This window comes from Lates calcarifer, linkage group LG1 (genome assembly GCF_001640805.2).
Source record: "Lates calcarifer isolate ASB-BC8 linkage group LG1, TLL_Latcal_v3, whole genome shotgun sequence".
NCBI classification, from domain to species: Eukaryota; Metazoa; Chordata; class Actinopteri; family Centropomidae; genus Lates; species Lates calcarifer.
Window position 1 is genome coordinate 2,303,391 of NC_066833.1, and position 20,509 is coordinate 2,323,899.

The 20,509-nt window shown below is 40.8% G+C and overlaps 3 protein-coding genes across 3 annotated transcripts; all 3 read left to right on the forward strand.

Moving 5' to 3' along the window:
* Window positions 1-280: 280 nt before the first annotated feature.
* Window positions 281-1,784, forward strand: LOC108897633 (trace amine-associated receptor 13c-like). The gene is made up of 2 exons (XM_018697359.2): window positions 281-503; window positions 685-1,784. The coding sequence occupies exons 1-2, from the start codon at window positions 331-333 to the stop codon at window positions 1,499-1,501; spliced, it is 990 nt and encodes a 329-aa protein (XP_018552875.2). The 5' UTR covers window positions 281-330; the 3' UTR covers window positions 1,502-1,784.
* A 9,208-nt stretch (window positions 1,785-10,992) lies between these two features.
* On the forward strand, window positions 10,993-12,686 carry LOC108897632 (trace amine-associated receptor 13c-like). Its single transcript, XM_018697358.2, has 2 exons — window positions 10,993-11,230; window positions 11,523-12,686. The coding sequence occupies exons 1-2, from the start codon at window positions 11,007-11,009 to the stop codon at window positions 12,337-12,339; spliced, it is 1,041 nt and encodes a 346-aa protein (XP_018552874.2). The 5' UTR covers window positions 10,993-11,006; the 3' UTR covers window positions 12,340-12,686.
* Window positions 12,687-17,072: 4,386 nt separating this feature from the next.
* LOC108897634 (trace amine-associated receptor 13c-like) lies at window positions 17,073-19,101 on the forward strand. Its single transcript, XM_018697360.2, is given in 2 exon segments — window positions 17,073-17,967; window positions 17,969-19,101. Coding segments are annotated over 2 exon segments (924 nt in total). The 5' UTR covers window positions 17,073-17,232; the 3' UTR covers window positions 18,158-19,101.
* The last annotated feature ends 1,408 nt before the right edge of the window (window positions 19,102-20,509 follow it).

The window sequence follows — 20,509 nt, forward strand, 5'->3', positions numbered from 1 at the left end:
ATGTGCAATAAAGTGGAATGACAAAGGAAAAAAGTTTCCCAATTCTGGAAACTAAAATGAAGTAAACACTCTTACTCTTCTTACACTCATAAAAAATGACTAAATTTATGTGAAAGTCTTGGGGAAACTTTGGGGATGCAATGGCCCAATTACAAGGGGGGGGGGGCACCAGAGAGAGACAGTGAGAGAGGCAGGCTTACAGGGACAATGATGTAATGTGCAGACCAAAGGAGGAGGGACATTAGAGTCCAGCAGACACTGGGAGAACGAGGGGGGGATATGAGAGAGGTGAAGCAGTTATATGACTCAGCTCTCTGCAGCTCTCTGAAGATGGAGGTTGAGGACGGAGCAGAGCTCTGCTTTCCACTACTCCTCAACACCTCCTGCAGGAAGCCCACATCTCTTTGGTCTGCAGCTGTGCTCCTTCACATTGTGCTGTCCTTCATCTCTGTGCTCACTGTAGCTTTCAACCTGCTCGTCATCATCTCAATCTCCCACTTCAGGCAGACAAACTGAACCTACATTTTTCAATGTTAAATAATGAAAAGCCTCTGTAGATGTACAAAGAGAGTGGTCTCTGAGCTTGTTGCACATGAGATTTTCTTTCCTTGAATAGTTTGGGCTGTTTTGTCATTCAGATATGAGGACTTGTTGGTTTAATGATGTTTGTCTCTCTCCCTCCAGGCAGCTCCACACACCCACTAACATCCTCCTCCTCTCTCTGGCTGTCGCAGACTTTCTTGTGGGCCTCCTGGTGACACCGAGAGAAATCTTAACAAACACAACCTGTTGGTTTCTTGGTGATCTGATGTGTTCTCTGTATAATTATGTGACTGTCGTTATTACCTGTGCTTCAATAGGAGACATGGTGCTCATATCAGCTGACCGTTATGTGGCTATTTGTGACCCTCTGCATTACACCACCAGAGTCACTGGCAGAAGAGTTAAACTCTGTGTTTGTCTGTGTTGGCTCTGTTCTGTTTTCTACAGCAGTTTCTTTGTAAAGGACGACCTGACTCAACCAGACAAACATAGTTCCTGTTATGGAGAATGTGCATTTTTCATTGATCATGTTGTTGGAACTATTGACATTGTCTTGACCTTCATTTTTCCAGTTACCATCATCATAATTCTGTACATGAGAGTATTTGTGGTGGCTGTGTCTCAGGCTCGTGCCATGCGCTCTCACATTACAGCTGTCACTCTCCAGCGTTCAGCTTCTCTAACAACAAAGAAATCTGAGCTGAAAGCAGCCAGGACTCTTGGTGTTCTTGTAGTTGTGTTTCTAATATGTTTCTGTCCATATTACTGTGTTTCTCTTGCAGGGGACAACTTGTTCAGCACCTCATCTACATCTATTGTGATCTATCTCTTGCATTTTAACTCCTGTCTAAACCCTGTGATCTATGCCTTGTTTTACCCCTGGTTCAGGAAAGCTGTTAAACTCATTGTCACTCTTCAGATACTGCAGCCTGGCTCCTGTGAGGCCAACATACTGTAGAGAGTGAAATGAGATCTGCTTTACAAAGGTTTTCACTGAATTCAAAATGTAAAAAAAATGTTTGTGTAAATGTACACAGTAAATGTATATGTGTTGTAAATAGTGTATTAGAAAAGTGTTCCTGATTCTCCTTTTAAAGTTGACCTCTCTGTAACCACTAGCAACATACATGTTATTAACATAGTTTCTCTGGTGCACTGGCTCCTTTGTTAGATGACTGCACCAAAGGCCTCTATTTTCTCTCTCATGAAAACAGTGACAAAGATTATTTATGGTGATACAGTACAATCAAAGAGTCTATGTTTCAGAAAAGGAGGGAGAGAGAAAACAAGAGCAAGTACAGCAACATGCTGGTCCCAGTGTGGAAGAGTCTTTTTAGATCATTGATTTATTTAAAGTAGACTGTCAGTTTAAGAAGAAACTGTAAAAATACTCAATTGCAAGTAAACCTCCTGTGTTCATTTGTCATTAATTATGTTGTCGAAGTTGTTTTGACCTTTATTTTTCCAGTTACCATCATCATAATTCTGTACATGAGCGTATTTGTGGTGGCTGTGTCTCAGGCTCGTGCCATGCGCTCTCACATTACAGCTGTCACTCTCCAGCGTTCAGCTTCTCTAACAACAAAGAAATCTGAGCTGAAAGCAGCCAGGACTCTTGGTGTTCTTGTAGTTGTGTTTCTAATATGTTTCTGTCCATATTACGGTGTTTCTCTTGCAGGGGACAAATTGTTCAGCACCTCATCTTCATCTATTGTGTTCTTTCTCTTCTATTTTAACTCCTGTGTAAACCCTGTGATCTATGCCTTGTTTTACCCCTGGTTCAGGAAAGCTGTTAAACTCATTGTCACTCTTCAGATACTGCAGCCTGGCTCCTGTGAGGCCAACATACTGTAGAGAGTGAAATGAGATCTGCTTTACAAAGGTTTTCACTGAATTCAAAATGTAAAAAAAATGTTTGTGTAAATGTACACAGTAAATAAACAGTGTATAAGAAAAGTGTTGCAGAGTCTCTTTTTAAAGATGACCTCTCTGTAACCACGAGCAACACACGTGTTCAAAGTGTCACATTGGTACATTATGGGATTATAATTGTGAAAACGTCTTTAAATATCATCAGTTGTCTTCTCATTATGCAGAATGGCCTCTCTGAGTGATATATAATTACACCACATAATCATTATTAAGTGACATGGAAATATACTATGGAAATATTCAAGAAAAGGATTTAAACATTATAGAAAAACACTATTCAAGTAATTGTACTTACTTACAGTCCAGTGGCTGGTCAGGCACTGCTGTATATTACACCTTATTTAATTCATTCATTTTCTTCAATTAGACACTATGAAAATTTCACTAATGTTTTTCTCTGGGAAGTCTGTGGGATCATTAGCAGATATGTAGAGTTAAAGTTTTTTATTTGTGGTTTGCTGGGTGCAAGTGACAGCGACCTCATGATCGAGCTGTTGTCTCACTGTTACTATGAATAAATAGAGACAATGTTGGTGAGGTCTGTTTGTATTTGCTTATTGTCACAGTAACAAAGTGGTGACGCACCATGTAATATGTGAGATCTAAGAAACTATCACTCAGGTTCAGATTAGGCACAGCATCCCTTCTAATCACATGCAGGTTTCTCAGTCGCTGCCAAAAACTACAGAGTAACCAGGCAGGAGCATCTGGTGCATTTGAACCTGCTCTCTCTTTCTATCAGCACATTAACCTCTTGTAGACTGTAGACTCCTCAAACTGCTTCCGGTCTGAATGCAGCCGAGGTAATGTTTGTATCCCACTAATGCAGGTTGATGCATATTCCCACATATCAAGGATCATTTTAAAAAGAACTCTGACTAGATGGACATCTAGGACAAAATGACCACAGTTGTTTTATTATTGCAATAAGGTTCTTTCTAATGTTTTTTGTGGTCTCCGTTGCTAGTTTAATGACAATGTGATGATGGAACAGCAATGATATAGCATAGCAGAATCAATAAAATAATGTACATACCTGAGACTGGAAAATTTGTTTAATTACTATTATGCCCAACTATGTCTAATGTCACTAATTTGCATCATAGCATCAATCTTATTGTATGTGCTATATTCAAATTAACAATCTCCATCTGCTTGGCAGCAAAAACACAAATAATATTTTTTTTATATAATTGTAAATATATTTGGGCAGTAAGGGGTCAAAGACCACCAAGTCACCAAGACTGGCTTTTTCAGATCCATACCATAGCTAGTATTCAGTCTTTTCTTTCTATGGCAGATGCTGAAATTCTTGCTCACACTTTTGTTTCCTCTAGACTTGACTACTGTAATGTTTTCTTTTTGGGCCTGCCACATGCTAGCACTAAAAGTCTACAAATGGTTCAGAATGCTGCAGCTAGAATGCTAACTAAGTCCAGAAAGTTTGACCACATTACTCTGGTTTTAGCCTCCCTTCATGCGCTCCATACTCATGTTAGGTCAGACTTTAAAGTGCTCCTAGAGACATATAAAATTCTAAATGGGTTAGCCCCCTCGTACCTGTCCGAGCTTCTTAACCCTTATATTCCCTCCTGTGCTCTGCGTCCTCAGTGCAGGGCTGCTGTCTGTCCCCAGAGTTAAAAAGGAGTCAGCAGGCTGCAGGGCCTTCTCCTATCAGGCCCCCTTCCTCTGGAACAACCTCCCTATTGATATTAGACAGGCTAAGTCAGTTGAGGCAGTCAGTCTCAGTGCATCAGTTAAGCTTAGTACTTTGCAACTGGTGCACAGCAATTTCCCTCGGGATAAATAAAGTTTCTTGAATCTTATAAAATGTTGTCCAGGTCCTGCCAACAAGATTACTGTAAACTATCTTGTAATCACTGCATCACTCTAACTCTGTGTGTTTCTCCAGTCAAGCACATTAGCATCCAGGCTTTGCCTCTCTCTCTTTCTGTCCCCTCTCTTCATCACTCGCTCCTGTAGTTTTGTATTTTTCATCTCTTTTCTTCTCCTGCAGGTTTTCTGCCTCCAGAACTGTAGAGTCTCCTGCTGCTCCCACGATCCAGCTCAACCGACACTGTTACACTGTTACATTTAAAATGTATAAGTGTTAATGGTGTTGTTATTGCTATCACTGTTTAGTCACTATTTTTACAGCTATTTTGCAATGTTGCCCACCCAGTCTTAACCCACTCGGTCTAGGTCGCCCTCCCTGAGTCTGTTCTGCTCGAGGTTTCTGCCTCTTGAAAGGAAGTTTTTCCTTGCCACTGTCACCTAGTGCTGCTCATGGTGGGAATTGTTGGGTTTCTCTTTGTAAATGTTATAAGAGAAACAGTATGGTCTAGACCTGCTCTATATGTAGTGGAGAAATTTTATTTTTGAGAGTTTAAATATTCAGATTTTGTTGGTTTGTTCCTCATTTGGGTCATTGTTATTCCTAACCTACTACAAGTTAACACCTGCAATATAGTGTAAAAATAAATTCTTGCAGAGTGAGATCCAATTCAGTTCAAAATGCATATTAGCTACCATGTAGCAGTTTTCAATGTGAATACTGTTGTATAGGACTGGATTCTTAGCTCCTGTAGCAGACATCTCACCCTAGACTGTTTTATTTTGGGGACCTCTGGATGTCTGGCCCACTCATTCTAATTTTTTTTCCTCACTAAAATGTAGCCTAACATTGGACCATTTTTTGATTCCCTGTCTGATAACCTAGCATGACATGTTTGGTATGTATGAATTCCTTAGGTTGTCCTTCACATGATATATGTGACCTTAACAATGAGCCTACTACACCCTCTGAAAAACAGTATGTCGTCCCACCGGTAGGACATGGGAAAGAGATTCTCTAATCCCTTACGGGTGTCATGCAGTTGGTGTCAATCTGTGGAAGACTCTCGGAGCTACTGAGAGAGGAGGGTTCCATTTTCCGTCATGTTCTTGTAATGTAGTCAATTGAAGGGGGGTCATAGAGGGGGTGGGGCTACACCTCCGTCCACCTGTGGTGCTGCTGCTATGATTGGCTAGTAGACTAATGATTATCTCTCGCATTATCTCTATATTTATAGATAAATCAAAGTAATGAGAAACATGACGCTGTGACGCTACCTGTATCATACACCGTGATTTTGTGAGACCAACTCTTACTCACTGCTCTGCTTGCTCTCTTCACTTTCTGTCCTGAAGTCTTCTGTTACACATTATCTGCTGCTGCTTTGTACTTTTTTTGACTCTTGCTAGCCCCGTTGGTAGTCCTGTTCACCAGCGTCTCTCCCCCGTTCCCGCTGTTGGGGCTAAACAACGCACTCTAGTCATAGGGGACTCCATCACTCGCAATGTCAGGTTAGCTTCGCCAGCCAATGTTTACTGCCTACCTGGGGCCAGAGCTTCCGACATAGAGGATAATCTTAGGGTGCTGGCATCACACGGAGAAACAGGGGGCTCAGGCACATTCCACACCTAGCTATAGCAACATTGTCATTCATGTCGGCACCAATAACATTAGAATGAAGCAGTCTGAGGTCACCAAAGCTAGTTTAGCTAGGACGTTTGAGTTTGCTAGAAAGATGTGTCTGCATCGATTAGTTGTCTCTGGTCCTTTACCCATGCGGGGTAATGATGAGGTGTACAGTAGATTAACGTCTCTGAACCGCTGGCTGGCTCGTCACTGTAGTGAGCAGGGATATAGTTTTGTGGATAACTGGCCTTCTTTCTGGGGCCGCCCTGACCTGCTGAAGGCAGATGGTCTGCATCCTACTGGAGCAGGCGCTGCTATTTTATCTAGGAATATAGACAGGTGTTTACATCGGGTTTGACAGTAGGGCCCTAGTGATTAGCAGGTCACAGGTGATTAAAGAACCTGCTAGTTCTTTAGGTGGTGCGGTTTTGAAGTCCACTAGCTTAGATGATGAATCTAGCCAGGAAAATTTGCAGACTTTAGACTGATAGCCTGATCTACTGCATTGAGACTGTCTCCATTCCCTGCCGTACTAATCACAAGTTTCCTAAGTTTCTTAACCACCATGTACAAATCATCACTCCTGCCACTGGTGACAGTGCTATGTCCCATAAAGTACTGAATAAAAGGCCACCAGGATTTCTTAATAGAAATACTAGATGCCTCATTCCCATTAATACTTCTACTTCTATAAGTACCTTGTGGTATATTAGATGGTGATGTTGACGTGAAGATGATGAAGAGAAGATCCTCGCTGACACTGACTTACTTGTATATATTAGTTAAGTTTATTACAAAGTAGTTCAGCATCGGACAAGCACTGCAGTAGCCTGTGAGAGGATCCGAGCCAATATGGATCTCTCTCTAACAGCTCTAAACACCAGTATATATACATTGGTTGTTTACATGGTTCATAAGAAACATCTGGACCTTATTCAATGCCTTCACTTTCAAAAGGAAGAAGATGGGTGAGAGAAAACCCTCACCTTTAACCCCTACTAGTCTAGGTGTCACATTCTTGACTCTTGTCCTAAACATGAACCCCAAAGGTTAACTTAAACATAGGAAACTCTTAAAAAGTGAAAACATCTGGAAACCCTCAAACATTCCAAAAAGGTAAAAACATACATAAAACATCCTGTATACCACAACCTTGCCACACCAGCCTGCTACAGGCACACGTTGCTTGGGCTACCAAAAAAGGTGGGGGCATCGCCTTAATCTATAAGTCTTTCTTTGGTCTAACCTCAGCTCTTAATATCACTTCTAACTCTTTTGAGGCTGTAGTATTGAAACCTTCTCCAGTAGCTTCAGATCTCCATTACCAGGGAAACAGATTGCAACCACTCCACCTTTACAGACCACCTGGCCCCTACTCACAGTTTTTAGATGAATTTGGAAAATTTTTATCATGTCTTGTCACATATAGTTGTAAAGGTGTTCTTTCAGCTCCAGAGATTGACCAACCAGTGGGTAATGGGCAAGACAACAAGACAGGAATAAAATTTGAAGTCTTTTATTATTTCTAACCATAAAAATTGTGGAACAGTCAAGGAAAAAGACAAGGAAAAATGGCTGAAGGTGTGTGGCCTGGTGAGTGGCCGGGCCTCACGGCCACCAGGCTGGATCCAGCTAGTCGGCTGGTGTGCTGACTCAGTGTGCTACACTCCGCTGCTGGTGCCTTGTACTGCGTACTGATACCTGCTGCACTTAACTCCGTGTGGCCACGAGGCACTGCTGCGACTCAGCTCTTAAATAAAGCCTTTCTGGCACTTATTGATACTTTACGTACTGTACGTGAACCTACTCACTGTGGTGGCAACACTCTAGACCTGATTCTTTCCCGTGGGATAGAGGTGTCTAATCTGACCATCTCTCCTGTCACATCTGTTATCTCCGACCATTTTCTTATCAAATTTGATGCAACTTTAGCCTGTCCCCCTAAAATTCTTTCAAATGTATCTTCCACCAGACACACAGGTCCCACAACTTTAACTGTTCTTGGTGAGCAACTACCGGAGGTCCTGGCCCCTTTTACTGCAGCAATAGGTTCTGTTGAAAACTGTACCAGGGATTTAAATACAATCCTGTCTAGTCTACTTGATTCAGTTGCACCTCTCACCACTAAAGTTAGACAGTCAAAGAGGTTTACGCCCTGGTTCACAGATGACACATTTGCTCTGAAGCAGGCCTGCCAGAAATTAGAGTGCAAATGGCATAAATGAAAATCAGAAGCTCTGTATCTCCGGTGGCACCAGGGTGTTCTGGAATATAAGCGTGCACTGTCTACTGCCAGAGCAGCATATTTTTAAAACTTAATCAATAGCAATAAACATAATCCTAGATTTCTTTTTGACACTGTAGCTAAACTCACTGAAAAGCAGCTGCCTCCTAGCTGCTCGCCCTTTACTGCCTGTGAGTTTCAGAATTTTATCTGCAGTAAAATTGATGAGATTAGATTAAAAATCAGTTCATTTTCTCCGGCATCTGCCACAGAACCAGAGCATCATACTGAGCTTGTACTAGCCTCTAAACCCACCACTTGCCTTCTTGACCCTTTACCAGGTAAACTTGCCAAAGATCTCTGGCCAGTCTTGGGCCCTGCAGTGCTGAATATTGTGAATCTATCACTGACGACTGACACTGTTCCTTCTAGCTTTAAAACAGCTTTACTTAAGAAACCACATCTTGATCATGGGTCTTTGAGCAACTATCAGCCTGTTTCAAATCTTCCATTCTTCTCTAAAAAAGTTGTCTCAGCAGCTTTCAGCTCACTTAGCTGATAATAATCTTTTCGAACCTTTTCAGTTTGCCTGTAGGGCCTTTCACTCTACTGACAGCAGCACTTGCTAAAGTAGTAAATGATCTGCTACTCTCTTTAGATTCAGGTTCCACCACTCTGCTCATATTACTTGATCTTAGTGCAGCCTTTGATACTATAGACTACTGTATACTCATGGACCGACTGGAAAATAGATTTGGAATCTCTGGCCTGGCCCTCAGCTGGTTAAAATCTTACTGACAGAACTCAGTGTGTCTCTTGTAATAACACCATATCAGCCTTTTATGATGTGAAATATGGAGTTCCTCAGGGTTCTGTTCTTGGCCCACTGCTTTTCTCTCTTTCTATTTCTCCTCTTGGCCAAATTATCCTGAGTCATGGAATTAATTTTCACTGTTATGCTGATGATACCCAGCTATATGTGCCTATAAAGGCTGATAATGCCGTTCAAATTAGGGAACTAGAGGTCTGCTGTGTGATTTCTCAAAGTACAACAGCCAAAAATCTGGGTGTCACATTTGATCCTGCTCTTTCTTTCGATCAGCATATTAAAGACATTACAAAGACCGCCTTTTTTCTCCTGCAATATAGCTAGGATTCGGTCTTTTCTTTCCATGGCAGACGCTGAAATTCTAGGTCATGCCTTTGTTTCCTCTAGACTGGATTATTGTAATGTTTTGCTTTCGGGACTATCGCATTCTAGCACTAAAAGTCTTAAAATGGTTGAGAATGCTGCAGCTAGAATGCTAACCAAATCGAGAAGGCTTGACCACATTACTCCAATTTTAGCCTTCATTGGCTGTCTATTCATGTTAGATCAGACTTTAAAGTTCTCTTAATGACATATAAAATTTGAAATGGGTTAGCCCCCTCATACCTGTCTGAACTTCTTAACCCTTATATTCCCTCCTGTACTCTGCGTTCTCAGAGTGCAGGGCTGCTGTCTGTCCCCAGAATCAAAAAGAAGTCAGCGGGCTGCAAGGCCTTCTCCTATCAGGCCCCCTTCCTCTGGAACAACCTCCCTATTGATATTAGACAGGCTGAGTCAGGCTGAGACAGGATGATCCAGTTGAGTTTACAATAATAATGATAATTATTATTATTATTTCTATTTACATTTTGACTTAGTCTGTGTTTTTATAAGATAAAGAGTACGGTCTAGACCTGCTCTATATGTACAGTGCCTCTTGTGTTGTGAATTGGTGCTATATAAATAAAATTTGACTTGACTTGACATGTAGCCCAATGTAACAGAGTAAAAGCACAGATATTTTACCACAAATTAAAGTAAAAGTATCTTGCAACATAACTACCCCTGGAAGTAGAATTTATCAAAAAAACCCCAAAAAAAACCAAAAACTCAAGTACATGTAACGGAGTAAATGTAACACGTTACTACCCACCACTGGAGCTGAGCCAGCTCTCAATTTACCAGTCAATCCACATTCCAGCCCCTGCCTATGTCAGGAGCTTTGAGTAGTGACTGTAAGAATGACATCGCACATACAAGTGGCTAAAATGAGTTTCTTCCACCAGGTAGCTGGGTTAACCCTCAGATACAGTGTAAGAAGCTCAGACATATGGAGAGAGCTTTGAGTAAAATCACTGATTCTTTGTGTCAAAAGGAACTTGTTGAGGTGGTTCAGCCACCTAAAAAAAGATGCTTCCTTGACGTCTCCTTTGGAGGTTTTTTGGTGCAACCCAGAACATGCTGGAAAGATTATAGTATGTATATCATCTGGCTCACAACCCCCCAGAAGATCTTGTTGGGTAGAGTGGCATCTGGACTACCTTGCTTAGTCTGCTGCTGTTTTGATCTGGCCTCAAATAAAATGGGGAAAATGGATAGATGGTTCTGGTCACTTTAGGTCCTTGGATACTGTGGATTGTTACTGCAACCTTTACTTCCACTTAAATTTTTCACTATTTCAGATTGCTAATGCAGCCACTCAGTACATTTTTAAGTTTCTGTAAATAAACTGAAATCTGATAATGTGCAGCAGCTCAGTGACATTTGCCTGATGAGTTGATAGCTTACCCTCAGCTTTACCTTTCTGAGTGACTGTCTTGTAATATTTTAACCTGAGTCCAGTCCAAGCCTGAGCAATGCTGGAGCATTTGGTCAATTTTGGAAACAGAAATAAAATTAACCATGTTTTGTTAAAGTATCTTTTTCTTACATTGTTTCTCAGACTGGTGGTAGTGGTTGTTGGGGGGTGGGGGCAGAGAGGAAGGAGGGACATTAGAGTCCAAGAGAGAGAGAACAAGGAGAAGATAAATCAGGAAAATATGAGAGAGGTGAAGCAGTTATATGACTCAGCTCTCTGCAGCTCTCTGAAGATGGAGGTTGAGGACGGAGCAGAGCTCTGCTTTCCACTACTCCTCAACACCTCCTGCAAGAAGACCACATCTGTTTCGCCTGTAGCTGTGCTGGTTGACATTGTGCTGTCCTTCATCTCTGTGCTCACTGTAGCTCTCAACCTGCTCGTCATCATCTCAATCTCCCACTTCAGGCAGACAAACTGAACCTACATTTTTCAATGTTAAATAATGAAATGCCTCTGTAGATGTACAAGGAGAATGGTGTCTGAGCTTGTTGCAAAAATGCACTAGATTTATATTCTATCTTCTACTTTGTAGTTTTAATTGCCTACAGTTAACCATATGATAACTACAGATGTGGCAGATAAGAAGACATTGTTTTTTTTTTTTTTTGTTTTTTTTTGTTATTTTGTTTTGTTGATAGTTTTGTCATTTAGATATGAGGACTTGTTGGTTTAATGATGTTTTTCTCTCTCCCTCCAGGCAGCTCCACACACCCACTAACATCCTCCTCCTCTCTCTGGCTGTCTCAGACTTTCTTGTGGGCCTCCTGCTGATGCCTGGAGAAATCTTCATAAGAACGTCCTGCTGGTTTCCTAGTGAACTGATGTGTTCTCTGTTTACTTATGTGTCACTCATCATTACCTCTGCTTCAATAGGAAACATGGTGCTCATATCAGTCGACCGTTATGTGGCTATTTGTGACCCTCTGCATTACACCACCAGAGTCACTAGCAGAAGAGTTAAACTCTGTGTTTGTCTGTGTTGGATCTGTTCTGTTTTCTACAGCGGTCTTTTTGTAAAGGACGGCCTGACTCAACCAGTCAGACATAGTTCCTGTTATGGAGAATGTGTGATTGTCATGGATCATATTGTCGAAGTTGTTGACCTTGTTTTGACCTTTATTTTTCCAGTTACCATCATCATAATTCTGTACATGAGAGTATTTGTGGTGGCTGTGTCTCAGGCTCGTGCCATGCGCTCTCACATTACAGCTGTCACTCTCCAGCGTTCAGCTTCTCTAACAACAAAGAAATCTGAGCTGAAAGCAGCCAGGACTCTTGGTGTTCTTGTAGTTGTGTTTCTAATATGTTTCTGTCCATATTACGGTGTTTCTCTTGCAGGGGACAACTTGTTCAGCACCTCACCTGCATCTATTGTGTTCTTTCTCTTTGATTTCAACTCCTGTCTAAACCCTGTGATCTATGCCTTGTTTTACCCCTGGTTCAGGAAAGCTGTTAAACTCATTGTCACTCTTCAGATACTGCAGCCTGGCTCCTGTGAGGCCAACATACTGTAGAGAGTGAAATGAGATCTGCTTTACAAAGGTTTTCACTGAATTCAAAATGTAAAAAAATGTTTGTGTAAATGTACACAGTAAATGCATATGTGTTGTAAATGTGTATAAGAAAAGTGTTCCTGATTCTCCTTTTAAAGTTGACCTCTCTGTAACCACTAGCAACATACATGTTATTAACATAGTTTCTCTGGTGCACTGGCTCCTTTGTTAGATGACTGCACCAAAGGCCTCTATTTTCTCTCTCATGAAAACAGTGACAAAGATATTTATGGTGATACAGTACAATCAAAGAGTCTGTGTTTCAGAAAAGGAGGGAGAGAGAAAACAAAATACAGCAGATCACTGATGTATTTAAAGTCAATATTACAATTGTAAAAATACTCATTTGCAAGTAAACCTCAAGTGTTCAAAGTTTCACACTGGTACATTATGGGATTATAATTGTGAAAATGTCTTTAAATATGACCAATCATCTTCTCATTTTGCAGGATGGCCTCTCTGAGTGATACACCACATGATTATTATTAAATGACATTTTAATGTTGCAGCTGGTGGAGAGGTGGAACTAAAAAAAAATTACTCACGTAAACTGCCTTAGGTTGTACAAATAAGAATATCAGAAAATTAAAATATTCAAGGAAAGGATTTAAACATTAACACACTATTTGAGTAATTATACTTGCAGCTAGTTCAGAGGTGGAAATTATTGTGTTGAAGCTCAAGAAAATAGCTTCATGTAAACTGGTCAAAGGTTTTGTGAGATAAGAAAAATGGAAATATTCAAGTAAACTACTTAAAAAGTATAGGGAAACATAGTACGAACCGTGGCCAAAAGTTTTGAGAATGACACAAGTATTGGTTTTCCAAGAGTTTGCTGCTTCAGTGTTTTTAGGTCAGATGTTACAATGTCAGATGTTACTATGATATAATGAAGTATAATTACAAGCATTTCATTTCATTTCAGTGTCAAAGGCTTTTATTGACAATTACATTAAGTTTATGCAAAAAGTCAATATTTGCAGTGTTGACCCTTCTTTTTCAATACCTCTGCAATTCGCCCTGGCATGCTGTCAGTCCTGAGTGATGGCAGCCCATTCTTATATAATCAATGCTTGGAGTTTGTCAGAATTGGTGGGTTTTTGTTATTCCACCTGCCTCTTGAGGATTGACCACAAGTTCTCAATGGGATTAAGGACTGGGGAGTTTCCTGGCCATGGACCCAAAATTTCGATGTTTTGTTCCCCAAGCCACTTAGTTTTATGACAAGGTGCTCGATCCTGCTGGAAGGCATTGTTCGTCACCAAACTGTTCTTGGATGGTTGGGAGAAGTTACTCTCGGAGGATGTTTTGGTACCATTGTTTATTCATGGCTGTGTTCTTAGGGCAAAATTGTGAGTAAGCCCACTCCTTTGTCTGAGAAGAAACCCTAGACATGAATGGTCTCAGGATGCTTTACTGTTGGCATGACACAGGACTGACAGTAGCGCTCACCTTTTCTTCTCTGGACAAGCTTTCTGGATGTCTCAAACAATGAGAAAGGGGATTCATCAGAGGAAATGACTTTACCCCAGTCCTCAGCAGTCCAATCCATGTGCCTTTTGCAGAATATTAGTCTGTCCCTGATGTTTTTCCTGGAGAGAAGTGGCTTCTTTGTTGCCCTTCTTGACACCAGGCCATCCTCCAAAGTCTTCGCCTCACTGTGAGTGCATTTGCACTCACACCTGCCTGCTGCCATTCCTGAGCAACCTCTGCACTGGTGGTGCCCGATCCTGCAGCAGAGACAGTCCTGGCACTTGCTGGACTTTCTTGGGCGCCCTGAAGCCTTCTTCACAACAATTGAACCTCTCTCCTTGAAGATCCAATAAATGGTTGATTTAGGTGCAATCTTAACCCTTTATCGGGCATTCATTGAAATACTTGGAAATTCAAAATTTCAACCCTAGAGTGTCATAGCAGGGCACAACAAGACTTTTTTACTTTTGTGACATTTTTGAAAATATTCAATTTTCATGTAGAAAATCAAGATCATTGAAGTTACCATATGTGGTTCCTTGCCCGTCTAGGTTAAAAAAATTCTAAAAGGTGTATATATAAAGAAAATAGAAAAACACATATAAAGTTAAAGGAACATTATTTTTAACATGTTCCATTGAACATAAATAACACACATATATCTATATATAACATAAATAACAAATTATATATAAATATAACTAGAACTAGCAGCTGTGGCTCAGGCATATACATACATATATATATATATATTTTTTTTTTCTCACTGGGCCACGTAGCGACGCCATTTGGATGTCTGCGAAGTTACCATATATAGTCACTTGCCCGGTAAAGGGTTAAAGCAGCAATATCCTTGCATGTGAAGCCTTTTTATGCAAAGCAATGATGACTGCACATGTTTTCTTGTAGGTAACCATGGTCAACAGAGGAAGAACAATGATTTCAAACACCACCCTCCTTTTAAAGCTTCCAGTCTGTTATTCTAACTCAATCAGCATGACAGAGTGATCTCCAGCCTTGTCCTTGTCAACACTCTCACCTGTGTTAACAAGAGAATCACTGACATGATATCAGCTGGTCCTTTTGTGACAGGGCTGAAATGCAGTGGAAATGTTTTTTGGGGGGGATTCATTTCATTTTCATGGCAAAGAGGGACTTTGCAATTAATTGCAATTCAACTGATCATTCTGTAGTATATGCAAACTGCCATCATAAAAACTGAGGCAGCAGACTTTGTGAAAATTAATATTTATGTCATTCTCAAAACTTTTGGCCACAGCTGTACATGAGTAATTGTACTTGGTTACTTTTCAGTGGCAGGTCCAGTGAGAGAAAACAGAATCTATGGCAATCAATACACACCTTAGGCATTTAGCAGCCCTGTACTGCTGTATATTACACCTTATCTAATTCATTTATTTTCTTCAATTAGGTACTTAATTCCCTGGTATTCTCAAAGTAGATGAAAATTTCACTAATGTTTTTCTCTAAAAAGTCTGTGGGGCCATTAGCAACCTGAGGTATGTAAGAGTTAAACTTTTTTATTTGTGGTTTGCTGGGTGCAAGTGACAGCGACCTCATGTTGTCTGAATAAATAGAGACAATAATGGACAGGTCTGTTTGTATTAGCCTATTGTCACAGTCTCAATTTACCAGTCAATCTATGTTCCAGCCCTCGCCTGTTTCATGAGTTTGAGAAGGATTCCAAAATCCTGGTAATTTTCAGAGTTTGAACTTTCCATGGGGATTAATGGGAATATATGGAAATTAACAGGAATTACCTGGAAATTTGCTAAATTAGGTTAGCCTGTAACATGGAACTGAGAAGTAGTTTTAAAAAACCTGTTTCAACATAATCTTGATTAAAACAACCAGATTTAATCCAAATTGAGCTGAATTTCTGCCCTGCACTGTACTTTCCTCCATCACATGCACAGATCATTTGTAGAATCCTGCTCACTACAGCCATACTATTGCATCTGAGCCCACTGACTACTTAGCAGCTGATTGAGGAGTGTTCATCTGTTCCTCTAGCCTGTTTCTATTCATTTATCCAGCGTCCATCTTCAAATATTTTACAAGATTCCAACTTGGAATATTCTCAAAATTCCCCAGTTTAACTTCCCATGTAAAGTTTCCATGTTTTTGGAAATTTACTGGAAATTTTCCACCCCTTTGTAACCCTAGTTTTGAGTAATGACAGAAAGTATGAGATTGCACATACAAGTGGTTAAAATGAGATTCCTCCAAAGGGCAGTCGAGGTTCACCCTTAGTTACAGGGTAAGATGCTCCTTTGTATCGATACGAACCTGTTGAGGTGGTTCAGCCAAATAAAAGGATGCTTCATGGACACCTCCCTTTAGAGGCTTTTTCATGTATCTCTCCTGGTAGACCCAGAACATGTTGTAGAGATTATACTATATGTTTCATCTGACTCAAGATCCTCCAAGAGAAGCTTAAAGACCTTGTTGGAGTGATATAGACTACCTTGCTTAGCCTGCTGTTGCTCCTGTAATCAGGCCATAGAGTCATATGGGGAAAATGATTGGATGGTTCTGGTCACTGTAGGTTCTTGGACACTGCCTATTGTTAATGAATCCCTTACTTCCAGTTGTACTGTTTCAGATTGCCAGTGAAGCCCCTGAATATATTTCTTAGTTGCTAAAACTGAAGTCTGATGACACGTAGCAACTCAATGACATTTGCCTGATGAGTTGATGGCTTACCCTTAGCTTGTCTTTTCTGGCTGATACTTCGGTAAACATTCTTGTAATGTTTTAGCCTGAATTCAGTCTATGCCTCCACTGAAAATTTGTGACCTAGACTTCTGTGGTGACAAAAATCAGGAGTATCGAGCTGTATATGTCCTGCAGACTCATGAAGTTAAATCGCCATCTACTGGTCTGGCATACACACTACTTTTTTAGAACACGAAGGGAAAAAAAGGGAGGAGGGACAGTAAAGTCCAGCAGACACTGGGAGAACAAATTAAGGGAATATGAGAGAGGTGAAGCAGTTATATGACTCAGCTCTCTGCAGCTCTCTGAAGATGGAGGTTGAGGACGGAGCAGAGCTCTGCTTTCCACTACTCCTCAACACCTCCTGCAGGAAGCCCACATCTCTTTGGTCTGCAGCTGTGCTTCTTGCACATTGTGCTGTCCTTCATCTCTGTGCTCAGCTGTAGCTCTCAACCTGCTCGTCATCATCTCAATCTCCCACTTCAGGCAGACAAACTGAACCTACATTTTTCAATGTTAAATAATGAAAAGCCTCTGTAGATGTACAAAGGAGAATGGTCTCTGAGCTTGTTGCACATAAGCACTAGACTTCTATTCTACCTTAATCTTTGCAGTTTTCATTATTCATACTGATAACTATAGATGAGGCAGTTCAGAAGAGATTTTCTTTCCTTGAATAGTTTGGGCTGTTTTGTCATTTCAGATATGAGGACTTGTTGGTTTAATGATGTTTGTCTCTCTCCCTCCAGGCAGCTCCACACACCCACTAACATCCTCCTCCTCTCTCTGGCTGTCTCAGACTTTCTCGTGGGCCTCCTGGTGATGCCTGGAGAAATCCTACGACAAACATCCTGCTGGTTTCTTGGTGATCTGATGTGTTCTCTGTATAATTATGTGTCCCTCATCATCACCTCTGCTTCAGTAGGAAACATGGTGCTCATATCAGCTGACCGTTATGTGGCTATTTGTGACCCTCTGCATTACACCACCAGAGTCACTGGCAGAAGAGTTAAACTCTGTGTTTGTCTGTGTTGGCTCTGTTCTGTTTTCTACAGCAGTTTCTTTGTAAAGGACGACCTGACTCAACCAGACAAACATAGTTCCTGTTATGGAGAATGTGCATTTTTCATTGATCATGTTGTTGGAACTATTGACATTGTCTTGAACTTTATTTTTCCAGTTACCATCATCATAATTCTGTACATGAGAGTATTTGTGGTGGCTGTGTCTCAGGCTCGTGCCATGCGCTCTCACATTACAGCTGTCACTCTCCAGCGTTCAGCTTCTCTAACAACAAAGAAATCTGAGCTGAAAGCAGCCAGGACTCTTGGTGTTCTTGTAGTTGTGTTTCTAATATGTTTCTGTCCATATTACTGGTGTTTCTCTTGCAGGGGACAACTTGCTCAACACCTCATCTGCATCTTTTGTGATCTATCTCTTCTATTTTAACTCCTGTCTAAACCCTGTGATCTATGCCTTGTTTTACCCCTGGTTCAGGAAAGCTGTTAAACTCATTGTCACTCTTCAGATACTGCAGCCTGGCTCCTGTGAGGCCAACATACTGTAGAGAGTGAAATGAGATCTGTTTCAAAAAGATTCATTTATTCATTATCTTTACTGCTTATCTGTTACGGGTTGCGGGGGGGCTGGATACTCTCCCAGCTGACATTGGGTGAGAGGCTGCATGTCTTTGGACTGTGGGAGGAAGCTGGAGTACCTGGAGAGAACCCACACAGGCACGGGGAGAACATGCAAACTCCACACAGAGAAAAGCGAACCTTGAACCAGAACCTTCTTGCTATAAGGCAACAGTGCTAACCACTGACCTGACCTAACCACCATGCTGCTCCTGCTCCTTACAAAGATTTTCTACTGAATTCAAATTCAAAAAGCATAAATGAAAATGTACACTGTAAATAGGCAGTGAATAAGAAAATTGCTGCTGACTCCATTTAGGAGAAGTCTGTTTATATTGGTATATTGTCACAGTAGCTGCAGTGCCTTAGTGTCAGGTTCAGTACAGAGCAGCATTTTTCTTTGATATTTGATGGTTTTGAGATTAGCAGCTCTGCAAATGAAGATGTACCTGAGGCTACTGATAATGAAGAATTAGTTTTTTTTGCCATTCATGAATGAGATCATTTTAAAGCAGAGGTGCAGCGTGTACTTTAAATGGACAACAGTGACTATACACCTAAGCACCGGTTCCATGACACGTTAGGACAAATGAAGTTATCTCAGTTAAATAACAGACTACATTGTGAAATATTCCTGAATTTTGAAAAACCACAAATTAATGAGATAAATGATGAAAATTGTTTTTGTGGATTTATTATTGTTAATAATACACACAAAGTTTAAAAGCAATTTGAGGAGGCGCCCTCATAGCCGAATGGTTAGGGTGCGTACCATGTGGGCCCTAGTGGTCTGAGCAGGCAGTTTGACTCCAGATCCGGCCGGACCTTTACTGCATGTCATTCCCCCACTCTCTCCCTGTTTCCTGTCTCTCTCTCACTGTCCTAAAAATAAAGGCAAAAAATACTTAAAAAAAAAAAAAAAAAAAGCAATTTGATTTCAATATGTGGCTTACTGCATATTGGTGTCATGGAAGTGCCGGAGATAGAAATGAAATGAAAAACTATGGGCTAATACCAACAGTCAGGGAGAGGGTGAGAAGGCTCTGTAGTTGGATTTGCAACTACAGAGGCAGGAGGGGTAGGGGGGATTTGTCAGTCCTGTCTTTGTTAAGACATTATCCATAAATATTACCTGTAGACACATTCAGCAGTTAGGTTAAAAAAAAATACTGTTCAATAGCTGTATACAACTACATTTATGTGGGGCTTAAAGTAAAGGGAACTTCAGGCACCTCTTATTGTAGTAAATGTGCTGCTGTAGAATATTTTGATCCTTGTCTTTTAATACATCTCAGAGGATTATTCAGTATACACCTGCATTATCTGCATGATTAAACTGTTACTCATGAATCCTCACAGTGTCTCTGTGATCTGTTCATTCTGCTGACCTGCCAGAAGGTGGCACTGTCCCATTATTTTTTTACATGACAGAAATGAAGTGAAGCAGTTGAGATGACAAGACTCAGTTAGAGAGAAAGTTTGACCACATCTCATGGGTTATTGATTAGAAATGTTTCTTTTTCATGTTTCAGTGAGATGCTGCTCAGACACTGACATGAAAGCAGGGAAGAACAATTTTCCAGGCGCTGTCACTGATCACAGCTGCTGTGAATCCATCAGGGTCTCAGATTTTTTCTACAACCCTCTCTGACCAGTAGAGGTCTCTGCTGCTCTATCTGCACAGTGCACATACAATATGCTGTGACGCATACTGCACATAGAATATCCGCTCATCTGTTTACTTAAGGGCCTGTTTCTCTCTGTCAGTTCTGGGACAGGCGTCTCTTGTCTGAGTGTGTCATCTGGACTTTGAAGCTCACACCCAACTCTGCCGTACATTTACCTCAAGTCTGAACAAGAGCAGCAGCTCCATGTTTGTTAACTGACAGCACACGACACATGTCATCAGGTTTTCTGGCTCAAGACAAAAAGACACTGATACAATGACAGTATCACAACAATAGTTACGACATAAAGGTACTAGACACTGAGCAAGGTGAGGCATGATAACACTACAGTGCTTTGTTGTCCTTAAAATATTTGAGCCAGTGATTTTGTCTGTGAGTTCTGTGGTTGAGACTAATGTATCATCTTATTAAAGTTGATCTTGACTAAAGATCAAGACTGTTTTCTCATTTCATTCTCATTTTATTAAAAACCAAATGAAAAAATTTGGGAAATATGTAGTAGAGACCCTGAGTGGAGCCATTGTCCAGACTGATATCAGGACTTTTGTTTAAGACAAAAATGCAAATCCTGGAACACAGTGCTGCTCTGAGAAT